This window comes from Alexandromys fortis, unplaced genomic scaffold (genome assembly GCF_014885135.2).
Source record: "Alexandromys fortis isolate MF-2015 unplaced genomic scaffold, M_Fortis_MF-2015_v1.1 scaffold_47, whole genome shotgun sequence".
In the NCBI taxonomy this organism is placed as follows: Eukaryota; Metazoa; Chordata; class Mammalia; order Rodentia; family Cricetidae; genus Alexandromys; species Alexandromys fortis.
In genome coordinates this window covers 3,712,315-3,738,472 of record NW_026067957.1, presented here as the reverse complement: position 1 = coordinate 3,738,472, position 26,158 = coordinate 3,712,315, and the positions used below count along the sequence as shown (strand labels likewise).

The following is a 26,158-nucleotide window of genomic DNA, read 5'->3' as shown; positions in this document are numbered from 1 at the left end:
CCTGAGAGTCTAAGAAGTGGACTGGCCTGCCTGGTACAAATGGGATGAGTGGGATCGTTCTATAGAAAGGATATAATTCATGTAGGACCTTGTGAGCCAGCAAAGAAGTATATATTTCTTTGGAGTACATTAGAAAGGCATGGGAAGCTCTTACAGGGAAGGGAGTGGTCTTTCTTGCTGCCGTTCAAATAGAATGTTGAATGAAAAGGCTGAAAGTAGACAGAGACATTAGCATGGGACTTCAGAAGTCTTGTTGGAAGACGGATCATGGTGACTGAGACCAAGAGTGCGAAACATAGATGGTCTCATTCATTATGTTAAGAGACAACAGAGTTAGTGAGAATTATTCCTACCAGAGAGGTGGAGAACTTTCCATCCAAATCGAGTCACCTAGACACTGTCACAGGAGACGGGACCCAGATTTGAGAGCATAAAGGAGATTCAAGGGAAAGACCTAGAGCCTAGTATAGGGTGAGTGTTCCAGCTGGAGCTATGATTGGGCGCCTGGACATGACAGAGAGCATCCAGTCCTAACTAAGTTGTAGAAACCACGGTGCCTTTAAGAGAACTTGGCTTGAAAACTCACATATTTGGTTTGTTTTAGAAACTTGACTCTTGTCCAAATACAAGAAGATAAAGTTAAAGACTAAAGAGAAAAGCCAAAATCAGCTGGAAATCGAGACACTGTCTGCTACTTAGAACAGTCAAGAAACCAGAAGCCTTACAAAGGCAGCACCGCAAGGTGAAAGAGCTGTTGACTGGAGAGTGTCTGCCCATTCATCAGCCGCAGCCTGCACGTCAGGGGGCACAGTGTAATTAATCGTTGACTCAGGGACTGAGGCGCAGGGTCACCGGGTCATAAAGACAGCTCCAAGAGGAAGACTTCAGAGACAAATTAGTGTCATGGACCCTGTCCATTCCCCCTTTCCACTCCAGTGCTCCTGTTACACCACTCATTTCCAAAGTTTAGCAATCTCTTTCCGACTCGTGTGTCCACGCGCAATTTTGGCAAGCTGAACGTGGTGCCTGAGCCAGATATCTCGTTCCCTGCAGACATATAAACCCATCAACTGTGAGCTGGTAATATAATTTACAGTACACTTGGCCAGCCCTGTAAAACAACTTTCTGTTTCCAGGGAAATAGAGCCCTGACAAGAAGAGAGGTTTATGGCTTCATTTTCGCTGCGTTCTCCACTGTTTCTGTAGCAGCAGCAGCCTGTGCATAATGTATCCTAGGCACCTGCCAAGCGGTTACAACTTTGTTGTCATTGTGTTTGGCAAGATAAGGGCAACATCAGGTTTTGCTTCATAGCCACCCCCAGAATCCTATTACCTTAGGCAGTGATAGCCGTCCTTATGGCCATGTTCCTCTATCCTTAGGACAAAGGAATCCAGACATGTTCTCTCCATGGAATTATCTGTTGTTTTATGCTTTTCTAAGCAAAGTTCCTACAGAGTGGTACTGAAGGCTTGAGACATGATCACTAGAGAGAAGCCATGCCATGCATATGCACACAATTCCAGCTTACTCGTTTGTTCAGGGCCTTTCCTTGAAGTGATACATGCAATAGTAACCCTTGTATTTATGCTGTTAGACTAGTAAGGATTCTTTTAATAAGCTACTCTCCTCTGTGACTATAGCTAAAAGGAAAGCTCTAGAAGGTCTGAAGTTTGTTTTATCCATTGTTCTATGCCCAGCTCTAAAACAGGTCTGGGAACTTTAGGCCTATGTGCCGGGTGAATAAGGTCAAATGGTGACATATTAAATTTACTCTGATAATTGAAGACTAATGCTACAGGTGATGGTTTCCCGGGAGGAGAATGTTCTATTGAGTGTTGGCCAGGAGGTTGATGGATCAACCCTGAGACATAACATAAAAAGTAATATTCCCTCTAACAGCATTCTGTGTTGCAAAACCTTCCATTTGAGGGACAGTTTATTAACCTGGTGACTCTCAATTCTGCTGTCTACAAATGTAGAGTTGTGAGGTGTCCCCATAGTAATTCTGTTTTGTTCCTAGCTACATTCACTAAATGATAGATATTGTATTTCATATGCTGTGCGGGTTGTCTCGTATTATCAAAATTCTTTTGTGTTCCCATCATACCACTCTTAGTAAAGATAGGAAATAGCAAATGTATATAGTGTAATAAGTATGCCTGTATGACTTAATCTTTAGGTATATTTTATGTAGACTCACTAAATCTATCTGTTTGGGAATATAATTGATTTCATACAAATTTTATACAAACTAATTGTGAAAATTGCGTCTCCAGGGCTATTGAGTGCAGTCTCTACTATCATTGTGAAAGTAGAAAGCGGATGAGACAAAAGGGGAGATGGGAGAAGCCAAGTTTGCAATACCTACATTGTGAAAAGATTCACAATATTAGATATTACCATAGATTTCCTTAGAAGTGATTAAAAGGTTTGAATACAGATAATTCGTTTGTTTATGTGTATATTCAAGTATCGATACACAGGTGTGCAGGTGTGTTTGTGTGTGGAGGGTAGAGGACAAGCTTGATTGTCTTTCCTCAGATGCTATGCACCTTGTTTTTAAGATATATTTCATTCTTGCTTTACACTTGTTTGTGTGGCCAGAATGAGGGGTCAGATCCTCTGGAGTTGAAGTCCTAGGAAGTTGTGAGCCACAGTCAGACTTGGGTTTTGGAACCAAATTAAGGTCAGCATGCAGCCTTAAACCCCGAACTATCTAACAGTCCCTCACCTTGCTTTTAGAGACAGGGATCGCACTGGCTTAGAGCTTAGCAAGCAGGCTAGACTGGCTAGATAGTTAGCTTCAGGATGAACCTGTTCCTGCTTCATAGGTGTTGGAATTACAAGCACATGCTATCATGCCCGGCTTCTTTCTCTGTGGGTGCCAGGCTTTGAACTCACGCACTCATACAGAAATGACAAGCATATTACTAATTGAACTATCTCCCTGGCATGCATACAGGTAAACTTTAAGTTTCTCTCCAACTCCAAATTTCTGTGCAATTCAGAGCAAGTAATTGGAGGACTTTTATGCTATATTGTTTTCCTGATAAAATTGCAAGAGATTGGTTCCTTGAATATAGCGTGCTCATGCCTGATACAAGCCATATGCATAATCAAAGATAATAGTAAATTGTGTAACTCCAGAGTTATAGGGTTCACTATGTAACATTATTGTGAAAGTAGAACCATTGTATAAAGAATCTGACAATAGAAGAAAGCAGAATATCTACCTGATTTCTCCATTTAATCAAAATAGACTTCTTAATAAAAAAGAAGGCAAAATAATCACTACAATTGACCTTCTACTGTTATATGACACTTCACGGTTTGCAAAGCTCTTTCAAACATGTTTTCTTATTTGATTTTTGAACATCATTCAGGATTATGCAATAGAGAGGTGAGAGAAGTGTGACTTTTCTGCAGAGCTGAGGATGGAGCAGGGCCCTTTTGGGATATAGGTTTTTTTTCCTTCAGGACTCTCTTCTACCTCCAGTATAAAATATTGTCTGTATATGGAAGAAATGAATGAATGTGTAGGCACCCAAAATTAAAATATGTGCATATATAGATAATAGATGTACATATAACTTCTCTGGGTACTTATTATTCCCAAATGCTATTTGGATATTTTCATAGTCATTTTTCCGGGTTCTTTTGTAACTCTGAATCCATTCTCTATTCTTCAGCTTACTTTACTCAGCTTTGCATTGTGGAATGTCCCCTGTATAAATTTATTAACAGACATTCTTGCTTTCTTTATCTCACTTGAGTATGACCAAATGGAAGCATTTCTGAGTAAAGAGAAGGAAGGATAGAAGTGAATTGTGATTCTCTCCTCGAGGAAAAGGTAGAAACTAGTTTGCTTCTTGCTTCTAGGGTATCACTTTTATGAGAGAAAATATTTTTGTCCTTCCCACTCTTTTTATCCCCCCCCCCGGGTTCTGGTAATTGAGCATACCTAGAAAACAAATTCCTGAGTACTACATTAACCCTGGAAGATTCACTATTCCCTATCTGTCCATTGATAATATCACCTTAATAAAACCTCCATTAAATGCCACAATTAGAGTAAGCCAATTGCTTCCTTTAGCATTTGGATAGACTTGGAGCTATTAGTATACATTGTGAGTAAGAAAATTAAGGTCCAATAGGATTTCACAGTTAAATGACTTAGAGAGCTGGGATTCGGCCCCACTCCAAGCCTTGATATTCCGTGAATGGTTGGCCCATGTATATGATGCCCACTCTGCAAGATGCAGCACTCGAGAATTGACCCAGAGTCAGAGAAATTCCTGAGACTGCCATTGCCATGTACAAGGGTCGTGTTTTGAGATTTTATAACATATTTACAAAGCAAAGCAGCAGCAAGAATGTCCGTAAGAAAATTGGATAACATCGCATCTGGTCTCTCATCTCATAATTCAGTCTTCTCTGCAGCAGCTTGATAAAAACAATTCTGATTGTGTTGCCAGCTGTCTAAAGAGATGGTGTATTGAGTTAATATCAAACATACCCCTGCTATGCTTATAAGGATTTTCATAATAGACCCTCGGCATGACCTCCAGTCTTAACTCTCACTGCAGCGATCCATTTGCTGTAGCTCAGTGTTTTTCAGTTGGAGTTATTTTTCCCCACAAAACATACTTGGCAGTGTCTGCAGACAATTTTGGTCATTGCAACAACAGAAGGTGCTTCTGGCATCTGGTAGGCAGAGTCTGTGAATATTGCTAACCATTCTAGAATGCTCACACAGTCTCCACAACAATCACATGGATCCTAACACCAAGTATCTTGCTGTCAAGAACCCCCCTCTCCAGTCTACCATACAGAAAAGCATGTATCTCTTAAGTTGGGGTAATAGTGTTTACCATACTGTGTGCCAAGCAATAAAGAGGGAAGTCTGGGGGTTGTGTTACCTTTTATTAATATCGAAATCTGTGCACAATGGCAAGATAGAATGAGGAATCCAGGTCGCATGACCAGCTGCTCCACTGCTCCCACTGGTGGACCAGGTCTCAGCTGCTGGCACCATAACCTTGTCCCCAAAGGGCAATGAGGAAGCACTAAACCAGGACTCTGCTAGCTCCTTCACCATTCAAGAGAGTGATCATTGCCTTTAATTGGATATTTGGGTCTTGTATCTTCTTTAATCATGTATCTTGGACCAAGCTGTCCATCAGAATTGGTCAGCAGAGCTGTGACAGAATTCCCACAGCATTTGCCCCTTCTTTTTAATTAAGAAGGAGGGTTCTAATCCTAATATAATAAAACTATGTATAATGAGAACTGTTATCAAATATTGTCCAAGAAGAAAAAGTAATAACCTTAACAAAGTGAAAATATATAAGACAAGAGAGATTATTAAGTAAGAAATACATCATAGATGTCCAGACCACAGGTAATTGGCAATTTTATAGAGATTACTCCAATAGCGGTCCTTCCTGAAGAATCTAGGCTTATACTTTGTATGTCTTTAGCTAAAATTTGTGAGGAATTGTAACTGTAACTATCTAGTCTTCAATACATCAAAGACCTGAGAAGGAAAATAATAATGCCCAAGTAAGCAGGGAGTGCAAGCAAATGACTTATGAAAAACTGCAAGAAATGACAGGAACTGTTGGCTGCCTGGATAGTCACCTAATGCTTCTTTGTGGTGTCAGGGCATCCAACTTTGGCTCATAAACCTTGAATATTTGACAGAGCATTTTTGGAAGCAGGAAAATTTGAAGGGCTGACCTAACCTGTCTTGGCAAAGTCTGGCAGTTGCTTTTCTTTGCACCCTGTTGTACCAGATTGGACAGTGTACCTACTGTCAGCAGTTGTGGTGAGGGCAGTATTTTTGTCCAATAGGTCAGTTTTGCCAAGAAGATAACAAATTCCATATGGAGTGTCTTTGGTGCTCATCACCCTCTCGAGAGTAGGTCGATGCAGCCAAAAGCAGACATGTTTCAAACAGAAGAGTTTTAAGTTATTAAAACATTTAAATGGTTTTTGAGTGTTTGAAGATTACCTATCTATTTTTTTTTTGGTTTTTCGAGACAGGGTTTCTCTATGGTTTTGGAGCCTGTCCTGGAACTGGCTCTTATAGACCAGGATGGTCTCGAACTCACAGAAATCCACCTGCCTCTGCCTCCCGAGTGCTGGGATTAAAGGCGTGCACCACCACCGCCCGGCTTACCTATCAATTTTGAATATATATCTGTTCACCTAGAAAACCTAACACTACTATAAATTTACATGCATGAGAAGTACTATTAACCTGTACTTCTTATTAACCTATATAGTGTAAGGACCAAAGCTTCACATTATAAAAATAAACAAGCTGTAGCGTTAATACCTTAAGCCAACATAGAAACACATGTACAGTATAATGACAATAAGTTCAAAATTGTGAGAATATAAAAAATAAATTAACCAGACATAGATATGTATAATGCAATATGGAAAGAAAAACCTTAATTTGCATCAATGTACAAAATATCCTAAATAGAAGTAGAAGGATATATACAGTATAACAAAATAATTTTACATTTGTATCAATATACAAAAATATCTTAAATAGGAAGAGAAATATACATGCAGTATAACAAAAATAACTTTGAATTTGATTTAATATATAAAATTCATACCAATGTAAATTATTTAAAACTGATAATTGCTTTTTTAGTTTGTAAGTACTTTTAATAATCTACCTTATAATCCTATCATATATGCCCCCTTTTATTCTATTACAAATGAGATACCTGAGTATAATCTCTATTGTACCACCCCAACCCTATAACAACTATTACCAATCCCTATAGATGACAATTAGCCATAACTCTGAGAAAATCCAAACACCATCCACTCCACCTATTGGGAAAATGGCATCATGTTCTTAGACTTACTTCCTGATGTCTGGGGGGTGATGGTATTTCTATGGGACCCTGTAGAAAGTAAAATTATGGTTGCATGGGGCAAATGTCATTAGCACTGGTATGCAGAGCAGGGATCATAAGGACCTATGGGCAGTGCTTGTGGGGAGCGAGCAGATGCAGGGTAGCCCACAGGGCAGATGTGGTTAGCACTGTGGGGCAGGGATGGTAAGTACTAATGGGCAGCGCATGTGGGCTGCTAGCAGGCATTGGGCAGCCTGCAGGGCAGTCATGATTAGCATAGCGGGGCCGTGGCACAGGCTGTGAGACTGGAGTGGCTAGAGAAGATGATAAAGAGGGAAGTCTGGCAATTATATTACCTTTTATTAATATCAAAATCCTTATGAAATGGTTACAAAGCAGACTGAAGAATTTGGGTGACATCACCAGCTACTCCACCATTCCCCCTAGGGGACTAGCATTCTGCTGCTGGCACCATAACCTCATCCCCAAAGCATGATGGGATACTCCAAGCCATGGCTCTACCAGTTCCCACACTGTCCAAGAGAGTGACCTTCACCCCTCCCTGGCCTTTTATTCGGGTATTCAGGTCACATATCTTTTTCTCCAATTCTGCCCCATGGGCCAAGTGGTTCCTCAGAATTGGTCAGCAGAGTTATGACAGAATTCCCACAATAAAGCACTGTGATTAGTAAGTTCACTTCCATGCACTTGTCCATTCTGTGCCTGTTCATACAAGAAACCTCCAGCTGGAAAGAAAACCTCCCACTGTCTGCTCCTTGACTCGTTCCTTCTCATCACCAAACACAAGTAGCATACTCTTCTCTGACATCTCCAGACAAATGGATAGCTGACTTGCTGGATTCCCACCATCTGTTGTTCTTCATTCAAGCCTAGCAAATCAACACCAAACTATGCATGCCATGGCTTGACGAGGGTCATAGTGCCATGCTTGACATTGATGTGGCTCATAGGCACCACAGTTAATTAGGGCTGATGGTTACTTCCCTACTTAGGAAGCTTGCATGGTGCGTTCCAGTACCATGAAAGCAAGTCCTTAGGGAAGGGGCGGGGCATTCAGGTCAGTTCCAGCACAGGCTCCTCTGAGCCTTGTTTTTGAAGTGCATGTTTCCTTTAGCAATAGGGAATTATCTTCCACTTCTGGGGATAACCACGGGCAACAACAATAGGATGTATGTGTTGGGAATCTCTTGGACATCCCCAGCCAATGACTCAAAAGCTAAAGAAACTTCTTTTTACAAGAGATGGACACAACTGTAGAAAACTGCAACCAATAAAAAAGAAGGGTGTGGAGCCCAGCCTCCAGGGGTGCATCTGCAAAGCAAAGCTCAGGGAACATTTGCTGAAGAGGGGTAAGAAAGGCTGTAAGAGCCAGGAGATCAGGGAATCAACCTTATCTGCTAGAAGCATCAGAATTATCTGGAGAACAGAGTATCCTATGACTAAGAACATAAATACAAAATCTACACCCATAAATTCTCACCAACATCACTGCCCAAAACTGAACTGAACAAGGATGATATCAATAGACAGGCCAAAGTGGATGGGAAAAGTCCATCCATCCTCAACCCTACGTAAAGAAATATTGGCAACTGAGTAAAGCTGGGATTGGCAGAGGTGGTCCTCCCCATGGAGGAGCATACCAATTGTTTGTCCAGTGCCAAACAGTCAGTTCTGAAAACTCTCTGTGTGTGTGTAATATTGTGTATATACTATATAATATTATATTGTTATATATAATATATACACACACATATAATATTATAGGGACTGAACAGTTTATATTTAGTAATAAACATATGCATATGCATATATGCATATAATAAAAATTAGTATAAAAGAGATTATTAATTTGAAGGAAAGAATGAGAATTTGGCAGGAAAAAGGAGAAGGGAGAAATGTAATTAGATTATAATCTCAAGAAAAGTATACAAAAAAGAGAAAAGTATACATTTGCAAATCAGAGCTTTTCTATCTCGCATTCCATTTGTTTCTCTTATGAATTTTCAAAAGCAAGGAAATATACATGCCTGCTATTTTGAATGAAAATATCAATAAAAATATATCATCCCTTTCACATTCTTGAGAATGAGAAACAATAAGGTGAATGGCAGGACTGTGTCGGACTGAGAATGTGAAACTTTAGTTCTGTTCCATATCCACAAGAGAGGAGCCATTACTCCACATCCACTTTCTTAGTGCCCTGGGTCAGTCGGCCACTATTTGAGTCTGTTCAAACTGGAGATAGGCATGCCTGCTGTTACAAAACGCATATTTAGAAGCTGGAAGGCATCTCCGTTTAGATTTACACACTGCTTAAGATTTCTAACATTCCAGTATAGTTAGAGAAGGAATCGGTGGATGTTGGAACATTTCTCAGAAAAACAAAATGACACTTAAGGAGCATGAGAAACCGTGACTGGGAAAGGCGAGGGCCTGGGGGTGTTTTCAAGGGATTAAAAGAGACAAAGATGGAAGAAGTAGCTAGTTGTTTCATGAATTCTTCCTTGTGGAGTTTCTGTAAGAGTTGCCTTCTTTGTTTGAAAAATGACACACAGCCTGGTGGAAGCATGGTGCTGGAGAAGTCTCGTTGCACGCTAAACACAAAGTGAGAAAGTCCACACCATGAACTAAGCCCAGCAAAGTGCTCATGATACTGTGTCCTGTCCTACATTTGGTAGTGATATCACACCAGTTGTTTAGTTTCTGTTTCTTATCATCGTCTACCTGTCCTTCAAGACCATACAAGATGCAATGGAGCCAGTCCCTAATGTATGTAGGCAAGAACCTCTGCACTGTTCACTCAGCCACCCCCCCCTTCTCCGTAAAATCTCTACTTCTTATTAGAATGACACAGCAGAGGCGATTATATTTTAATTAAAAATAATATAAATTTTTAAAAGAGAACACTGTCACATCTAAAATACCTGTTTACAGTTTGGTTCAAATGATTGCAACTATACTTGATAAAATTATTTCTGGAGTCTTGGCAATCCTATCCACTAATTTTATTAAAGAAACAAGAGAGTGAGAGGGTGGGAGGGCAGTGTTTGTGCCAGGAACTTCCTCCTTCAAATGTAAAAAGAGCATTCCAGACAACTCATGTTTAACTTCAAGAAAGGACAAAATCCATTGCCATACATTTGGAAAAGTGGGGTTCTGGCAGGTGTTTCTGAAGCAACGGAAAGAAAGATGGTGTAGCGTGACAAAGTTGGGCCAATCCCATCTGTGCTTGTAGCCAACTATAAGGTTGATAAGCATGCTAAGAATTTTCCATGTGGTGGAGGTATATAAGAAAAGAAGCAAATTTATGTATAAATTTCCTATTTCATCTTTGAAGATTCCCAGGAATGGCTGTAGAGGAACAATATGTGTAATAAATTAGGAAGGCAGTGGGACTTGAATCAAAAGAGCCATCACCAGGACTGTGTAGTCCTGATATGTCCTCTGTGCAGTCTCAGCATGCCCTCTTTGATGGGCCGTGGTGACATATGAGGCAGGAATATCATCACAGGTATTCACACAGCGTGGTCCAGACATCTCACTGGACTCACATGGAGCTTTGACTGGGCTCTTCATTTCCTCCACTTACTCCCATCCCTCATTCTGCCATCTCTCGGGCTATATCAAAATATAAGCATAGAGCTTACTATGTTATCACTGAGCTACAGATGATAGTAGGAATCCACAAGTCACCATAAACTGCCTTAGAAAAGTTAGGAACTCTGGACAGAGCCACATGAGGATAATCAAGAAAAAAAATGTGAGGACATGACAGAATAATAGGAGAAAGGAAAATAGCTGAGGCATATAAATGAAGCTGGGTGTGATGGCGCACGCCTTTAATCCCAGCACGCAGGAGGCAGAGGCAGGTGGATCTCAGTGGTCTAGAGGCCAACCTGGTCCACAAAGGGAGTTCCTTTTATAACAGCCAGAGCTGTTGCACAGAGAAACCCTGTCCCGAAACCTGTCTCCCCCACACACAAAAGAAAGAAAAAGAAATGTAAATGATTTCACCTGCCACAAAGCAGATAAACACACACACACACATACACACAACACACACACACCTCACAAAACTGCGTTCTATGACACACTCATATAATAGGAAAAGCTTGAGAAAATTGAATAATGACACAGTATTCACAGGTAACATTCAGAACACTGAATCTAAATGAAAGGAAAAAGATTTTGTAGGCTGAAGGCAACAGAGAGTGAAAACAAGGTTCTCACATAATTAAATTGAAATGATTCACACCCAAGAGGGACAAAGAAGGTCATGTTAGTAAAGTGTTGCTAGAGAGAAATGGTGGAATCACGACAGTTAGGACCAGCAAAAACGGGAGGGGGGGGTGCCATCACAGAGAAACAGGGAAATTTGAAATACAACGGAGACAATGGGGATGTTCTTTCGGGAACTCACCAAGGCCAGCTGGATGGGTCTGAAAAAGCATGAAATAAAATCAGACTCATTAAACATAGCAGATAATGAGGACTGCAGAGAAGTCAAGAACAATGGCACTGGGTTTTGATCCTATTGCACGTACTGGCTTTGTCGGAGCCTAGGCTGTTTGGATGTTCACTTTACTAGACCTGGAAGAAGGTGGGAGGTCCTTGGACTCCCCACAGGGCAGGGAACCCGGTCTGCTCTTCGGGCTGATGAGAGAGGGGGAGTTGATTGGGGGAGGAGGAGGGATATGGGAGGCGGTGGTGGGGAAGAGACAGAAATCTTTAATAAATAAATAAATTAATTAAAAAAAGAAAAAAGAAAAGATTATTACACCTTAGAGCAGTTATCACTTTCATATACCATCCCACAAACCGTTGTACATTGTCATACAATAGCGATGTAGGAATCAGACATATGCTTTATGACCCAGATATAAAAAAAAATAAAATAGTCACTTGTTCTTCTCCGAGTGTCTTTCCTAATGCTGTTAGTGTGATTAGTGCAAAAGGGAAGTGAAAAGCCAACAATGGAAAAGACACACGGAGAAGGACAAGTTACCACACATTTTTCATATTTGGGTCATAAAGCGTTTGTCTGATTCCAGCATCACTATTGTATGACTGCGTACAATGGTTTGTAGAATTGGAAATGCAGCCCATACAGATTACTGACATCCAGAGATGCACACCTGGAGTTCAGAGTGTTTATGGAAGGTAGATCATAAAGATTCACGATGCTTGCTTGACTGACTTCAGTTAGTCATCCTCCAGACTCCAGAGGGAAGCAGGCATTTCCTACAGAATACCTTGTCTGTTGCCTCCGTTCATCAACTGACAGAATTTACCTGAGTTTTGGGTGTGCACATTCACCACTCGGAACATTCTGTGAGGACAGAGCAGGCCAGTCATCAAAATAGAGTGCTCTTGGGGAGGTGCGGAGTTTGGGTCACCTCGTTTCATTCACAATGTATGCTAAAAATAATAAAAATCACAACCGAGATTCGGAGGTGAAGAAGACCTGAGAGGATAATGCTCTCTCCTTTGATTGTCTCTAATTGAAAGCTGAGTTCAAACAATGTCATTCATCTTCCCACAGTTTTAATAATCCCTTTTGTGAAGTTTAATGTGTTCTCTTGGGAAATAAGACCTCTGAAAATATATAATTTAAAAATTCACATTTCTAAAATTGTGTTAACCTCAGGAATATTGAAGTTCACTTTAATTAAAATAGAATATACACATTTCCATCTTTAAATGAGTTTCTGTTTATCCTTTTATATACTTGGAAAATGTTTATATACTTGGAAAAACACCAAGGATAGGTTACAGAATTTTTAAAGGTGCTGATCTCTTGGTGGTGTGGATGAATCTTGGTGGTATGATTTGCAAGTTTTATTTGTTTCCTTACCAATGTCCATATCTCTTCTCTTAGGTTAAAAAAATGAACTATTTCAAAAACAAAATTCTTAATTTGATTTTTATTTCAAAATAGATGGAAAATTAAAAAAAATTTTTGAGGAATTCATGACCCTCACATTAGTCTAGCACATGCTATGGAGAGCTCGTCTCGCTTTCAGGGAATTCAAGCTTTGTGTAGAAGAAAGAAACCCAAAAGGTAGAACCATTTTCATCCCAGAGTGTTTAACACAAGGATTTCAGATATTTTAGCTTCTATCACATTGCTCGACATTCCTATGCTAACCTTATTTTTACCTGCGGGGAAGTGAGTTCTGGTCATGGGTCTATATCTGTGTCTCTCTGGCTAGAGGAACAGAGTGTGAAGCAAAGCAATTTAGCATTGAGATTGAAAGATATAACAATCAGATAAAATAAAATAATATAAAAATAAGCTAAAACTTGCTGCTAATAGTATTTACACCAATTGAGAAACAAAATTACCATGACAAATGAAAATAAAAAAAAAATTCTGTGGAAAAGTATGTGAAACATTCATAAAACTCAAAGAAGGGTGACTTCGTTGGGGAGGTTGCAAGACATGTAAAGCTATGAAAATTTAAGTATAAATTCTTAAAAGGTCCAAAAATTATTATGAGGTAAAATATCAAATGACTGTTTGGCTGAGAGATCTACTGGAAGAATGGTTGGTAAAGTGCTCAATGTGGATGCACGGCAGCCTGAGTTAAAACTCCCAGCAGTCAGATCAGAGTTGGGCATGGCTGTGCTTTTCTACAATCCCAGATAGTCCTGTGGGTGATTGAAGAGGGCAGATGCAGGAGGCTTCATGGAGCTCACTGGATACTGGTCCAGACTAACCGGAGAGCTCCAAGTTAAGTGAGATAACTTGTATCAAGAAAACAAAGAGGAAATTAACAGAGGAAGACATTTGATGTGAACACCTAGTTTTCACATGTGTGCACACGCATGCAAATCAGCTGCATGCGTACACATACGCAAATACACAGAGAGAAAAATATGTACTCATTCTCAGGAACCAGAGTCGTGACAGGTGTACCACGATTTGCTTACATCTGCACTAAACTCTGCTTCTTGTAAATAACAGAAACTTTATTCCACGTGGCTCTACCAAGCAGACAGGACAATGGCTTACTTCTCTGTCATTTTCTAAGACTGGAATAGTTTTATCCCAGACATTATACACTCTTAGAATCCTTTAACTTTCCCCAGCTTCTTTGTTGGAAAAACAGCATTCTGTGTAGTCACAACCAAGAAGATGGGGCTACACCTACCAGGCCCTACTTTTAGAAAATGGTGTGTATCTCAGTGCTGGAAAGGCAATACTATTAGGGCTAAAATTGGCTTTGCCCCAGCTTAATCATAGGAAAGATGTTTCTTGTAAGAAGGGCAAACTTGGAAGACTAGCATCTACTGTAATGGTTCGCATCCTTCTTAATGCTGTGACCCTTCAATACAGTCTCTCATGTTATGGTGACCCAACCATAAAATTATTTAATTGCTACTTCATAACTGTAATTTTGCTACTGTTATGAATCATAATGTAAATATCTGATATGCGGGATATCTGATGGGCAACTCCTATAGGGTCTTGACCTACAGGTTGAGAACCACTGACCTACTGTCTTTCCAGACTCTACTATAATGGAAGCATTCAGAGATAACTAGGCTGTTACTTCTGCAAAGAGCTGAGGTACAATAGAAAGAATTTTGTTTCTAGGCCAGGTGAAGATGGAAAGAGAATGAATATCTTGGACAGAGCTTAGAAAAACTCATGGATAAAAACTTTTGTAAAACAGTATACATCTTTGGTGGCAAGCTGTTCAGAATCAGCATATAGCGCTTTAGGATCAGAGGTAATCAAAGTGACAAACCATCCACAAGTTCATTATAAAATCTGATGGATAAAGAGCTATGAAGGACTCTTGTGATCACACTTTTTTGTGTAGATCTTGAAAACTGTGTACTTTAGCACTATTTTACACATAACCCAAGGTCATTAGAATAGGACATGGAGAGAACTGAATGCATTCTCATCATATTGGCTCATAGCACTTAAGAATGATCTTTTTTTGGCTAAGCAATAAACTGCCCTTACCCAGGGATTATTCCTTGTAGACCAACCTTAAAAATAAAACCACATTCATCCTTTGCAGTCTGGAAGACTGAAAACTGTACTTTTTTCTCAAAGGACAGTCCTATTAGTGACAGGAACCATTGCCAAGGTGCTAGTCTCTGACCTGCGAGTAACACCTTGGCAGACAAGCCAAACAGCAAAAGGAGGGAAATGTCTGAACAGCGCTATCTCAGCATACTACTAAGAAAATAGAGCTCAGAATTCACTCATCCAAGTCTCTAAATGAACAAGTATGACATTGATGGTTGTGGAGTCAGTGTCCAGATTTCTAGTGATATATTATCCAATTTGCAATGAAACAGCACAGTGAGATACACATGCAGAAGTAAATACAGATGACAGGTTGCCCTTTGGGGAAATGTATCTTGAATCTTACCAATGAAGATATTATGGCAATGTTAGAAATGTGTTCAAAATCTAAGAGAAACTAAATTTGAAGAATCTAAGGAAAACAAGAGAATAGTGACTCATCAAATAGAACCCAACTTCTTAAACTGTGCATCTTGAGTCAATTAGACTTCATGTAACTAGGTATGATGCTGTGAAAATTTGGCAATACTAAAAGTTTATTAACACACAATGGTCAAAAATTAATTAAAAATTAAAGATAGAGCAAATCTCAAATATTTCTGGAAAGCGCTTGTTCATGTTGTATCATGGAACTTCACTGCATCCTTGACTCTGAACACACAGTATGAATATTTTATGCATGTAGGTCTCTGTGCTTCGCAACTTCAATAAATGCTGTTGATAATAGCTCAGCCCAGATGGAAAACAATTGCTGATTATGAACTGAAATGTTTTTACTGTACACATGATGTCACCTGCTCTTAAAACTATAACTGTAATTATAGAAAACAAAAACTTAATATTTTCCTGCTATCATTCTTCAGCATATAAGTATTCAATTAGTATATATTTGGATCCTATTGGTTTAGAATATTTAATTTTAAAAATCACTGTTTGAGATAATGAGTTGATTTAAAAAAATCATTAAATAAATCTGGAGCTTGGAATTAGGATAAAATTTGCAACCATTTCTGAAATGGTCTTGATTGAACTACACTTATATTGTTTGTTCATACAAAGTGCTTTTCACATCATTGCTGATTATGAAGTCAAAATATTGATCAACTTAAAAATATTGAAGATGTTCTACATTTTGCAGATATTCAACCACAAATATAATTTGTATGTAAAAATAAAGAAGTACATCTATTTTATTAGGATGATAATTTATTTTTGAATTTAATAAATGGAAAAAGTATAAGTATATCAGAGAATTATATAAAGATAAATTTCTTTTTGATTTGTTACCAATAATATTTTATTTGTATACCTATTTTATATACTTATACAGTCATAGTCACATAAAAATTTTTTAGGCAAAAGGGGCTTACAAATGGAAAATGCTAAGAACCTCTGAAATAGAGCATATGAATATGATTAAAATTCTACAAATAGCTATCCCCAGAAGGTAATTTTGAAGTTGGCAAGTACATTACCTAAATAAGAAATTTACTAGGTGGACCCAAAAGTAGATTTCAGCTGATAAGAGAAGATCAATCTAAAGGTAGATCAGTAGAGTCTAGGCCTGTAAATAGCAAAACAGAAAACGGATATGGGTAAATATATCTTCATGTGAGACACGTTTAAGTATAACTACATATGTATAATGGGAAAATTAAGGAAGGGAGATAGAGAGGGAGAAAAAGATGTTGAAAATATGCTTATAATTTTCCCCAAAGAATGAAAATTATAGACCCTAGAAATACAAAAATAAATTTCTACTTCTCTCTTACATTCCAAATTAAAATAAAAATAATAAGAAAAGAAGAAAAAAAGAAAAATTTCTCATCATATAAACAAATCCCACAATGTGATTAGCAGCTGACATCTCTTCAGAGACAATGGAGGTCAAAGACAGTGGGATGGTATCCAACATATTTTATGGAGAATAACTATTTACAAAATGTAACAATGTTGTTTGTAAAATGAAGGTGATATAAATATTCATAAATGAGAAAAAACAATAGAATTTATCCCTAGGACATTTCCCTTGTAATAACAACTAAGAATTTGTTGAGGTATTAATTTGAATTTAGGTGGAAAAAAGGAACTCTTGCAAAAGTGATTATGTATCTAATAAGAAAGGTCTCTGTAATTACATTTTTTCGCTTACTGATTTAACAAGTTAAGTGCATAAAGCAATATCTTTAAAATTGTGTTGTTGTGGCTATAGCATATAGAATTTCCATATATTTGACAATAAAAGCCAAGTGAATGAAGCTATATTTGAAAAAGAAATGACACCATATGGCAATTTCAATCTACAAGAAGATATGAAGAAATGAATAGAGACACAGTAAATAATAAGCTTAATTAAAACCTGTCAATGAACCTGTTTGAGCTTTACTTCCTCTTCTGAGCTTTTTAGAATGACTTACATTTTATAATAAATTATAAATTATAAGAAATTTACTAGGTGGACCCAAAAGTAGATTTCAGCTGATAAGAGAAGATCAATCTGAAGGTAGATCAGTAGAGTCTAGGCATATAAATAGCAAAACAGAAAACGGATATGGGTAAATATATCTTCATGTGAGACACGTTTAAGTATAACTACATATGTATAATGGGAAAATTAAGGAAGGGAGATAGAGAGGGAGAAAAAGATAGAGAGGGAGAAAAATTATGACAATGTATTATTGTGTCATATATATATATATATACACACACACAAATACTTAAGCATACACACATGAAATTTGAATTATAGCACAAAATGGGACAAGGTAAGACAGTTATATAGTAGTGAGGTTTTTATATCTTGATCAGGGAATTTAGCTTAGAGGTAGAGTGGATTGATCTTCAGAATATAAAACAAACTTTTACAGCTTACTGAAATTTAGTTAGTATAGAGATGAGATAGAAATCTTGTAAGTTAAGTTGTACACCATAAGACCCCAAGCAACCACCAAGAACGTGGCTCAGAAAACATTAAGATCAATAAGGAATTACAATAAGATATTAGAATATATTCAAAGAAGATGAGAGGATGTAGTAAAGAATTGAAAAAGAATAAAATATGATACTATATTTACTGCTTTTCTTATCACTGTGACCAATTTCTGACAAATTAAAGGCAACTTACAGAAGAAAGATTTATTTGATGCACAGTTTCAGAAGGTAGAATGCATCATGGTTAGGATGCAGAGTATCAGGAGCATGAGGGGGTTGCATGTGTTGTCTCTGCATCCAGAAAGCCAGGAGAGATGATTGCTGTTGTTCAGGAGCTTGCTCCTTTCAATTCATTCCAGAATCCTAGTCCATAACATAATTCTGAACATGGTCAAAGTGGATCTTTCCTTCTCAGTTAAATCCATGCTGAACCATACTCACAGATACACCCAGAGGAGTATCTCCTGGTGACTCCATCTCTTGTTAGTTGGAGGATCAAAACACCATCAAAGATAGATAGCATTTAAATACCAAAATGTAGTCCATTCATAGTTTAATATCCCAATCTTTGGTAATATGTATGAAGTGTTTATAGATTGAATCCCTTTTCTTTGTAAATTCATGCCCCCCAAATAATATAGGATTCTAGTCCTAGCATTTTTTATACTTGAAATTATTTAAGCAAATTTCTATGAACCCATAGAACAGATTTTGTTTCAGGTGATTCCTGAATTAAACTATCTAGTTGACAAACACCCACACCCTGAAAACTGTTAGTAATAGAATGGCCAACACCTCAAAAAGAGATGCAAACTGAGATTCACAGTTTATTTCAAACCAGTACCCGTTTTACTCCATGGTCACCTGATAGTTATTCTGTGGCACTATTAATATGGACAGAACATGTGTTTGCATTTTCACTTCTGTTCTGGCATTAAAGATGCTCAAAGGAAAAAGAACAGCTACTGATTTTGAAATATATTTAAGTTGAATGCATTGAAACCACTCATTTCATGGCTCATTTAATGTCCTAATATCTCTTGAAGGGAAGTCTACATTTGTGTGGTTATGTGTAGAGTGTGCACAGTAAGGATTAATGAGGTTCATAATTGCACACACAGATCACAGCATATTTATCTTGACGATGGATTGTTTAGAATGCATATACTGTATTTGCTTATGTAAATTGGACATTTATGAATAATATGTGAGCATAAATACCATAAGTAACACACACTCACCCACATACACATGCACACTCATACACACACTCATACACACACACATAGAATGTCACATGCTATCACGAAGCATCATAGCTATGCTTTAATACCTAGCTTCTTTCTTTGCAGTTGCCTGATGGCTATACATACAATCTCAAGAATCATACTAGCTATGTTCAGTCTCCAGCTCTGCTATATATCTTCTGTGTGATCCAATATCCATATGGAATATAACAATGCCTTGCTCATGATTTCCCTAAGGATTGAGTGACTTCTTAATGGAGTCAGTGTTAGGTTACTCTCTATAAATTTAAGATAGTTTTTTTTTAATCTGATTTCTGTCTTTCTTGGAGATAAAATATTTTCTAGAGTATGTGCTAGGTAGATTATGATTCCTATATAACAGACCCTCATGTGTCTTTTTATGATGGTTATTGTAGCTGATACACTTTTCTCTATGATACCTTTATAGTTTTTAATTAACAATACATAGCTTTTGGTGATATGGATTCTACCTGAGAGATGTTGCTTTCCAGACACACGTGTGGGTGTCTTACCAATACTTTCAATAGACCTTCAGTCTGTTGTATAAAGGTAGGGTTGTTCCAATTTCAAAAAAATTTTTTGTGGTTTTCCTGCATCTTGTATTTCTCTGTTACAATTCTTTTCATACTTAAAAATGGCAGCCCCCATCTCTTTCCATTAGATTCTTAACATCTTAGAGGTGCTTGGTACATAACACACAAATTAATGAATTCAAAATTCATCCTCAGTTCTCAACTATGTACTTACTTTCAAGATCTTACGAAAGTCTACTGATTTTACTACAGACTCAAGTTACCTTTAACAACACGTAGGAGACAAGCCCTTCCTTGGTATCAGTAGCTCATTGGTCCTAAACCTCTGAGGATACCAACTCTGGTTTCTCAAGCTAAGGATGTGGTATTTGAATGTAACCATCACATATACTCCTACATAGTTTAAATAATTTCTAGATTGTTCCCAATGTCTAATGTACTGTGAATGCTATGTAAATACTTATTATAATTTGTTGTTTGAGAGAAGTGTCAAGAAAGCAATTCTATACAGTTGCATTTGTTTGTTACAGATGACTTTGTTCGAACATTTTCTATTCATGGTTGGTTGAATCCACAGATATAAAACCTGTAGCTATAGCAAGGTGACTGCCCTAAATGGAATAATTCATTATTGTATAGAATTCTTTTCTTCCTTTCCTTCTTAGAGATGTTATTTATTCTTTAGGTAAGATGTGATGCTATCACTTCTTTTATTATAACCCTTACAAGACCTGTTCAGATACTGCTCTGCCTGCCTTTGTCACCTCCAGCCCATATTCCTACTCTTCTCAAAGTTACTCCCAGCTAGGTGCTTCATCATTTGCCCATTGTATGTTATGATATAGTTATTTTGTACCTGCTGGGTCTCTCCTTAGCTTATGATTTTTGGTTCAGCTATATATTCACCACAGAACATGTAAGTAGCAACCATTTGATAACTGTAAAGGTTTAATGCAGAATGTGCTCAGTGTGTGGTACTGAGTACCAGAGACGGGCTTGCCTCATAACAGTGAAAATGATTTCTTTACTATTCTTCCTGGAGATATCTGTCAATGAATGATCTTCATGGTATTGCAAAAAGAAAAAAAAATGTCGGTACACATAGTAGCTAATGTAATGCCTCATAGCTGGTGTCACTTTGAGATAGCATTTTCTCACTCTGAAGACTTTTTATTTGAAATTAGGAAAAGTAGACCCATATTACTACATTGATATGACATTTGATGTCATGGGTGGTGGGGGTTTCGATTTCCTAAATCAAGTGCTTGGGCTGAAGAATGCATCATGTCAAAACAGATTCCCTTTATTCCCTATGCAAGTTCTCTTTGAATACAAATAAAATTACATTGTTGGGGCTCCCACCAGCACTCTGCTGCTCTTCTAGTAGCAGTTCTCATTACTCATTGCGCGGCCATAGCACCTCTTGTCGTGATATGTAGTGGGTGTGAGCTTTGTCCACTCTGTGGTCCTACCTCAGAAGTCTCTCTGCCACACTTTTTTTTTTTTAATGTAATGGCAATTCACCTTTTCTCCCCTATTTCCCATAAAAATACACAGATTTTAAGCTGTTCACTTTGTACCTCTGGTTTAACTAAAACACATAGGATTATAATTACTACTTGTGCAAGGCATTTTCACTTCTGCAAAATACTTTCATAGCTAGTATTCAATTTTGTGTCCTTCCCGAGTCTTAGGGCAAGTACCAGAAACATTATAGAATATAAGAAAAAATGCTGAAACAAAACAAAAGTTGCATGATAAAACGTGGAGTCCATTTTGGGTTGTTCAACTACTGCTGTATGAAGAAAATTAATGTTATGACCCTTTAATCAGTTATTTGTGCTCTGGTGACCTCCCGAACCATAAAATTATTTTGTTACTACTTCATAACCACAATTTGACTATTGTTTTGAATCATAATGTAAATATACAATATACAGAATATCTGATATGTGACTCCCAAAGGGATTGTGAACCACAGAATAAGAACCACTGATCTAGAGTTTAAGTGAAAAACTCTAGGTCACACAGTCCAAAGGCAACAGCAATAGAATTCTATCAAGTACAGGCCTCCTCATTACCAGCTTGGTCCCAACTCCACTCAGCCTATAAGGAAAAGGGCTTTTCACACTCTTATGATCCTTGGGCTAATGACTCCCATTCTCTTTTTTGGCAGAGGCATCCATCCTAAGCTATGACGGCAGTATGTACATGAAGGTCATCATGCCCATGGTGATGCACACAGAAGCAGAGGATGTGTCTTTCCGCTTCATGTCACAACGAGCCTATGGGCTGCTGGTAGCCACTACCTCCAGGGACTCTGCAGATACACTGCGTCTAGAGTTGGATGGTGGGCGTGTCAAGCTCATGGTGAACTTAGGTATCGTATGAAGGACCCTCTGTCTTCTGTTTGGGCTTGTCCTCCCTTCTTTTCTGATTTTCATTATTTTCATTGAATTCTTTGTTTCTTGAAAGTTAGATGCTCACTTCTTGTTTAATAGACCATGGATTAAAAACCAACAGCAACAAATGCCTTTTCCTTATTTCTGCATGAGGGTTTGATGTCAATTTTTGGTCTCTGACATTGGTGATTTCTTTACTAGAGTATTCGTTTTCTAAGTTTCCTTTCTTGATTTTTTTTTGGAATTGTTTAGCTTTGTGTAAAACACGCTACTTTGGTCCATCTTTTGATCAATCAATCATTTTCCCATTAAGTCCAACTCCTTGTTCACCACTCAAAACAGTCAAAGCTGAGGACAGGGACAGGAAGGAGAGGAGGCAAAATGAGAGGGTGGGTGGGAGAGAACTATGCTGTGTGTTGTTTCTAGTTCCACAGTGACTATTCCTGTGGATAGTTCCAGTGGCCTGGATGTTACTGATATCTTAAGCTTATTCCAAGCAAGATGTCAAGTTACATTGCCCCTTTTATGCCATTGGAAACAGTCTTTCTAAGGTTCATAGCCTCCTGATATGTATACCTGTTTTCTTTTCTGGTGTTCTTATCACTTGTCAATAGCCCTTTTGATATAAAGACTATTGCCTTCCAATGTCCACCAGTTCCCCTATTTTCTCTGTGTCATACGTATCAATCCCCTAGATTTGGAAAAAAATAATAACTTCATGTTTATAGTTTATTGGGTCATGATGTGTTTCTTCTTTTTTTTTTCTCTGTAGTTACTTATAATGGATACTTGTGAAATCCTTCTCCTTATGGCCTCACATTCTTCCCTGCTATTAATCTCTATACTGGCTCCTAATTATTTTCTTTGGAGAATGGAAACCTCTTGGCTTTGAAAAAAAACAAACACTTCTGTTTCTGCTCTTTTCACTCAGCCAAAAGCCAAATACTCAGCGATGTCCGAATTAATGCTTTACCTGAGTCCATACTTCTAAGTTAGTGGATTCATGTGGACTTGTGGACCATATTTGAATATAGAGCTCTTTAAAAAAGATTTGGCAGAGCCACAGACAAATGTGCCAGACTCAAGACCATAGAGAACCCTAGCTTAACTGGCTGAAAGGTGGGGTTTTGAAACCACATCACTCTTATCTGCTCTTAGGTCGACTGGTACTTTTCCCAAAATATGAAAACCTTGAGGACACTGGACTGTTTTGAGTAGTGGCTCATTTAGTTGTGTGTTTTTATTTTACCTCGAGTTTCTAGCATTTATGACACAGTGCACTTTTTCCCTATCTACTCTCACCTGCTCTTTGTTTTTAGTGTGTCTCTTGGCTTCCTTTTGTTTGTGTCTGTGTATGTATTTGATTCTTTCAGGGTTTTTATTTTTCTTCTATTGCTGGATCTTTTCTTGTGTGTGTATCTGTATTCTTGAGTTTTCAATCCTCCCCACCATCTACCATGGTAAATCAAAAGATGGTATTCAACCCTTCAAAGGCCCAAAGCCTGCGGCCCGCATAGCAAACAGCCTTGAGAACAGAGAGTACTGAGAAGCCTGCAGGGACTGGCATACCTCTGCCCTCCCCACCTGCCCTCCCGCAGCACCCTCCCCATCTTAGCTGGAGCAAACTAAGCATGTTACACTACCTAAAACCAACAACCAGATACTATGATTTATTTCCCTAGAAAAACAGCAACAAAAACAAAGATAAACACAAAAGCATAACATAAAAGATAAAACTGAATATCAGACCCCTGCCTACCACTCACCCTTAGGAAAGCAAAACAAGGCATCACAAGGGGCATATGTATGTCTTTCAAAAAGACAATTTGCCTTTTTCATTAAATGATATTTTGTAAAGGCTAGAAAGGCAGCCTCAACAGGTGTCACCTTACAAGTAAAACTGAAGTCAGAGAAAAGGATAAAAGATGAGCAATGAGGGAATGGAATGAAAGCCCCCATTTCAGATCACACACACACACACAGAGACACACACAGACACACAGACACACACACACACTGAGTTAGTCATGGATCCTAAATGTATTTCTAGAAACATGCCATTTACTCCTTGTCTATTTTAAATTGTGCCAAACCTGGGACCCAAGCCTTCCACAAGGATAGCTTTTGCCTTTCAGCATCTGTTAGCTCACCCTCCCTCTAACTCCTTGTGAAATCCTTCTCCTTATAGCTGAGACAAGTGCCTGAAAGAGTCTCAATGGCATTAGAGCACTGTTCTCTAAAAAGAGAGAGTTGTTTGCTTCTCACCAAGCGGTATGGTCCATCACGCGTATGACTTTAGATTATTTAACTTTCTCTCAAGCCTGACATAGGAAACTAAACATTAATCCTTGTACTGTATACACACTTCATATTCAGGATTTGTCCGAGGGTTTTTTCCCTCCGCTTCACCCAAATATTTTCTTCTGCCTTGTCACAAAAAGTCATTTCTTTGTGACAAGAAAGAAGAAAATTATCTCCAAGCACAGTTTGCCTCTCCCAAACTAACTTTTTTCTCTTACTATATTTTCCCCCCTCAGGAAAGGTCTTACTCTGTAGGCAAAGCTAGCCTGGAGTTCTCTGTAGCTCAGGCTAGCCTCTTGGGTGCTTGAATTTTAAGTTGTTCCCCCTTGATAGAGCACACAAAAGATATTCAAGTTCATTCAAATGGCTAACACACGGGAGCTCAATGAGAGAAACCTAGTATCTCCTTTTCTGATATAGTCTAACTTCTACATGCCAAGCAGGCTAGAGTTTTCCTAAGGTTTTTTTTCCTAAAGGCAGGCATATGTGATCCCAGTCAGTATACAAGATATCAGACACCAGACAACACCATTTAAAAAGTTACAAAGCTGGCTGTTGAACAACCAGTATTTGTTCCTTGTGCATTAAAAAGAGGTAATGACAGTATTTTACCATCAAAGTACATTTAAAGATTTCAAAGACTGCATTTTATTTCAACCAAACAACAGTTTTAGGAGACAAATTAGCAAAGCCTGTTTAATGTTTACTTTGCTAGACATGAAACTTCTGTAGGAAGTTAGTAGCAGAGCTGAGATTAGAACCCCTGACTCTAAACCATTATGCGTTGTCTGTTGGCTCCACAGATCTGCATTGTGGCTCAGTGATGGGGCTGTCTTAATGGCAACATTCATGACAGTCGCTGTTGAAACATTCACATAGGGGACCTCACTTTGCCTTAGTGCTCAGTTTTAATCGAGTCACATTGCAGGAAAGCCACTGATAGAGATGAAGCCTTAGATGTCCGTAGCAGTGCTGGGAAGCCTCCATCCATGCTCACAACTCTAAGGGCAGTGTTGGGCATTCAGTTAATCACATTTAACTCCTCCAGATTTGCTTCCTCTAGACATCCTGAACACTTTTGCATAATGGAAAACACACAGCTTTCAGAAGCATCCATGGCTTCCACAGTATTGCAAAGCTCACCAGTACACAAAGCAATCACTTCTCCTACTTCACTGTTACGAGGCAAAGGAAGTAAAGCAAACAAGTAGCACATATATGCACACATACCCAAACGCCCTCAAGTAGACTTTTTCATTCAGAGAGCGCACCCTGGCTGCTATAGAAGATAGATTTACACAGAGGACATGACCTTCTCCAGCTCATTTTTCATTAAAAGCATTCATTCCCTTACCACAAGAATGTTGCCTAAGAGCTCATCAAGAAGACACTAGAGAAGATTTTTCCCCATAAAGTACTTACTTGTTCTTTTGGTAAAATAAAACAATTCAATGTGTCTTCACTTAAACATATTGTCCGTCTTCCCTGAAAGCCCCCAGTTCTCACACTGATTTAAAGGTACAGTATAAACCTCATGGAGCTATTTGCATATCCAGGAAGATTAACCCAACTGAAATGCCTCTCCTTATACCAGACTCCTGTCTAGTGATAAAATCCTGAGCTTCCCACAACAGAAGAGAAAACTTTTGCTTACAGTCCTTGGGTTGGCGGTTTTAGGTCCACTCCTCTTTCTCCTAAGCATGTCTCCCCATACTCCAGTTTCCTCTCCCTTGGTAAGTCAGGAAGAGGTATTTCTCCAACTTTGGGTAAGAT

General features: G+C 38.4%; 1 protein-coding gene across 6 annotated transcripts in view; it reads left to right on the top strand.

Moving 5' to 3' along the window:
• The window catches only part of Nrxn3 (neurexin 3), a 1,514,195-nt gene that overhangs the window by 533,771 nt on the left and 954,266 nt on the right, over positions 1 to 26,158 (top strand). For all 6 annotated transcript variants that reach the window (XM_050152455.1, XM_050152454.1, XM_050152457.1 and 3 more), the window contains one exon: positions 21,859 to 22,062. In XM_050152455.1, coding sequence (XP_050008412.1) covers positions 21,859 to 22,062 — 204 coding nt within the window. The remainder of the gene's footprint in view (positions 1 to 21,858; positions 22,063 to 26,158) is intronic.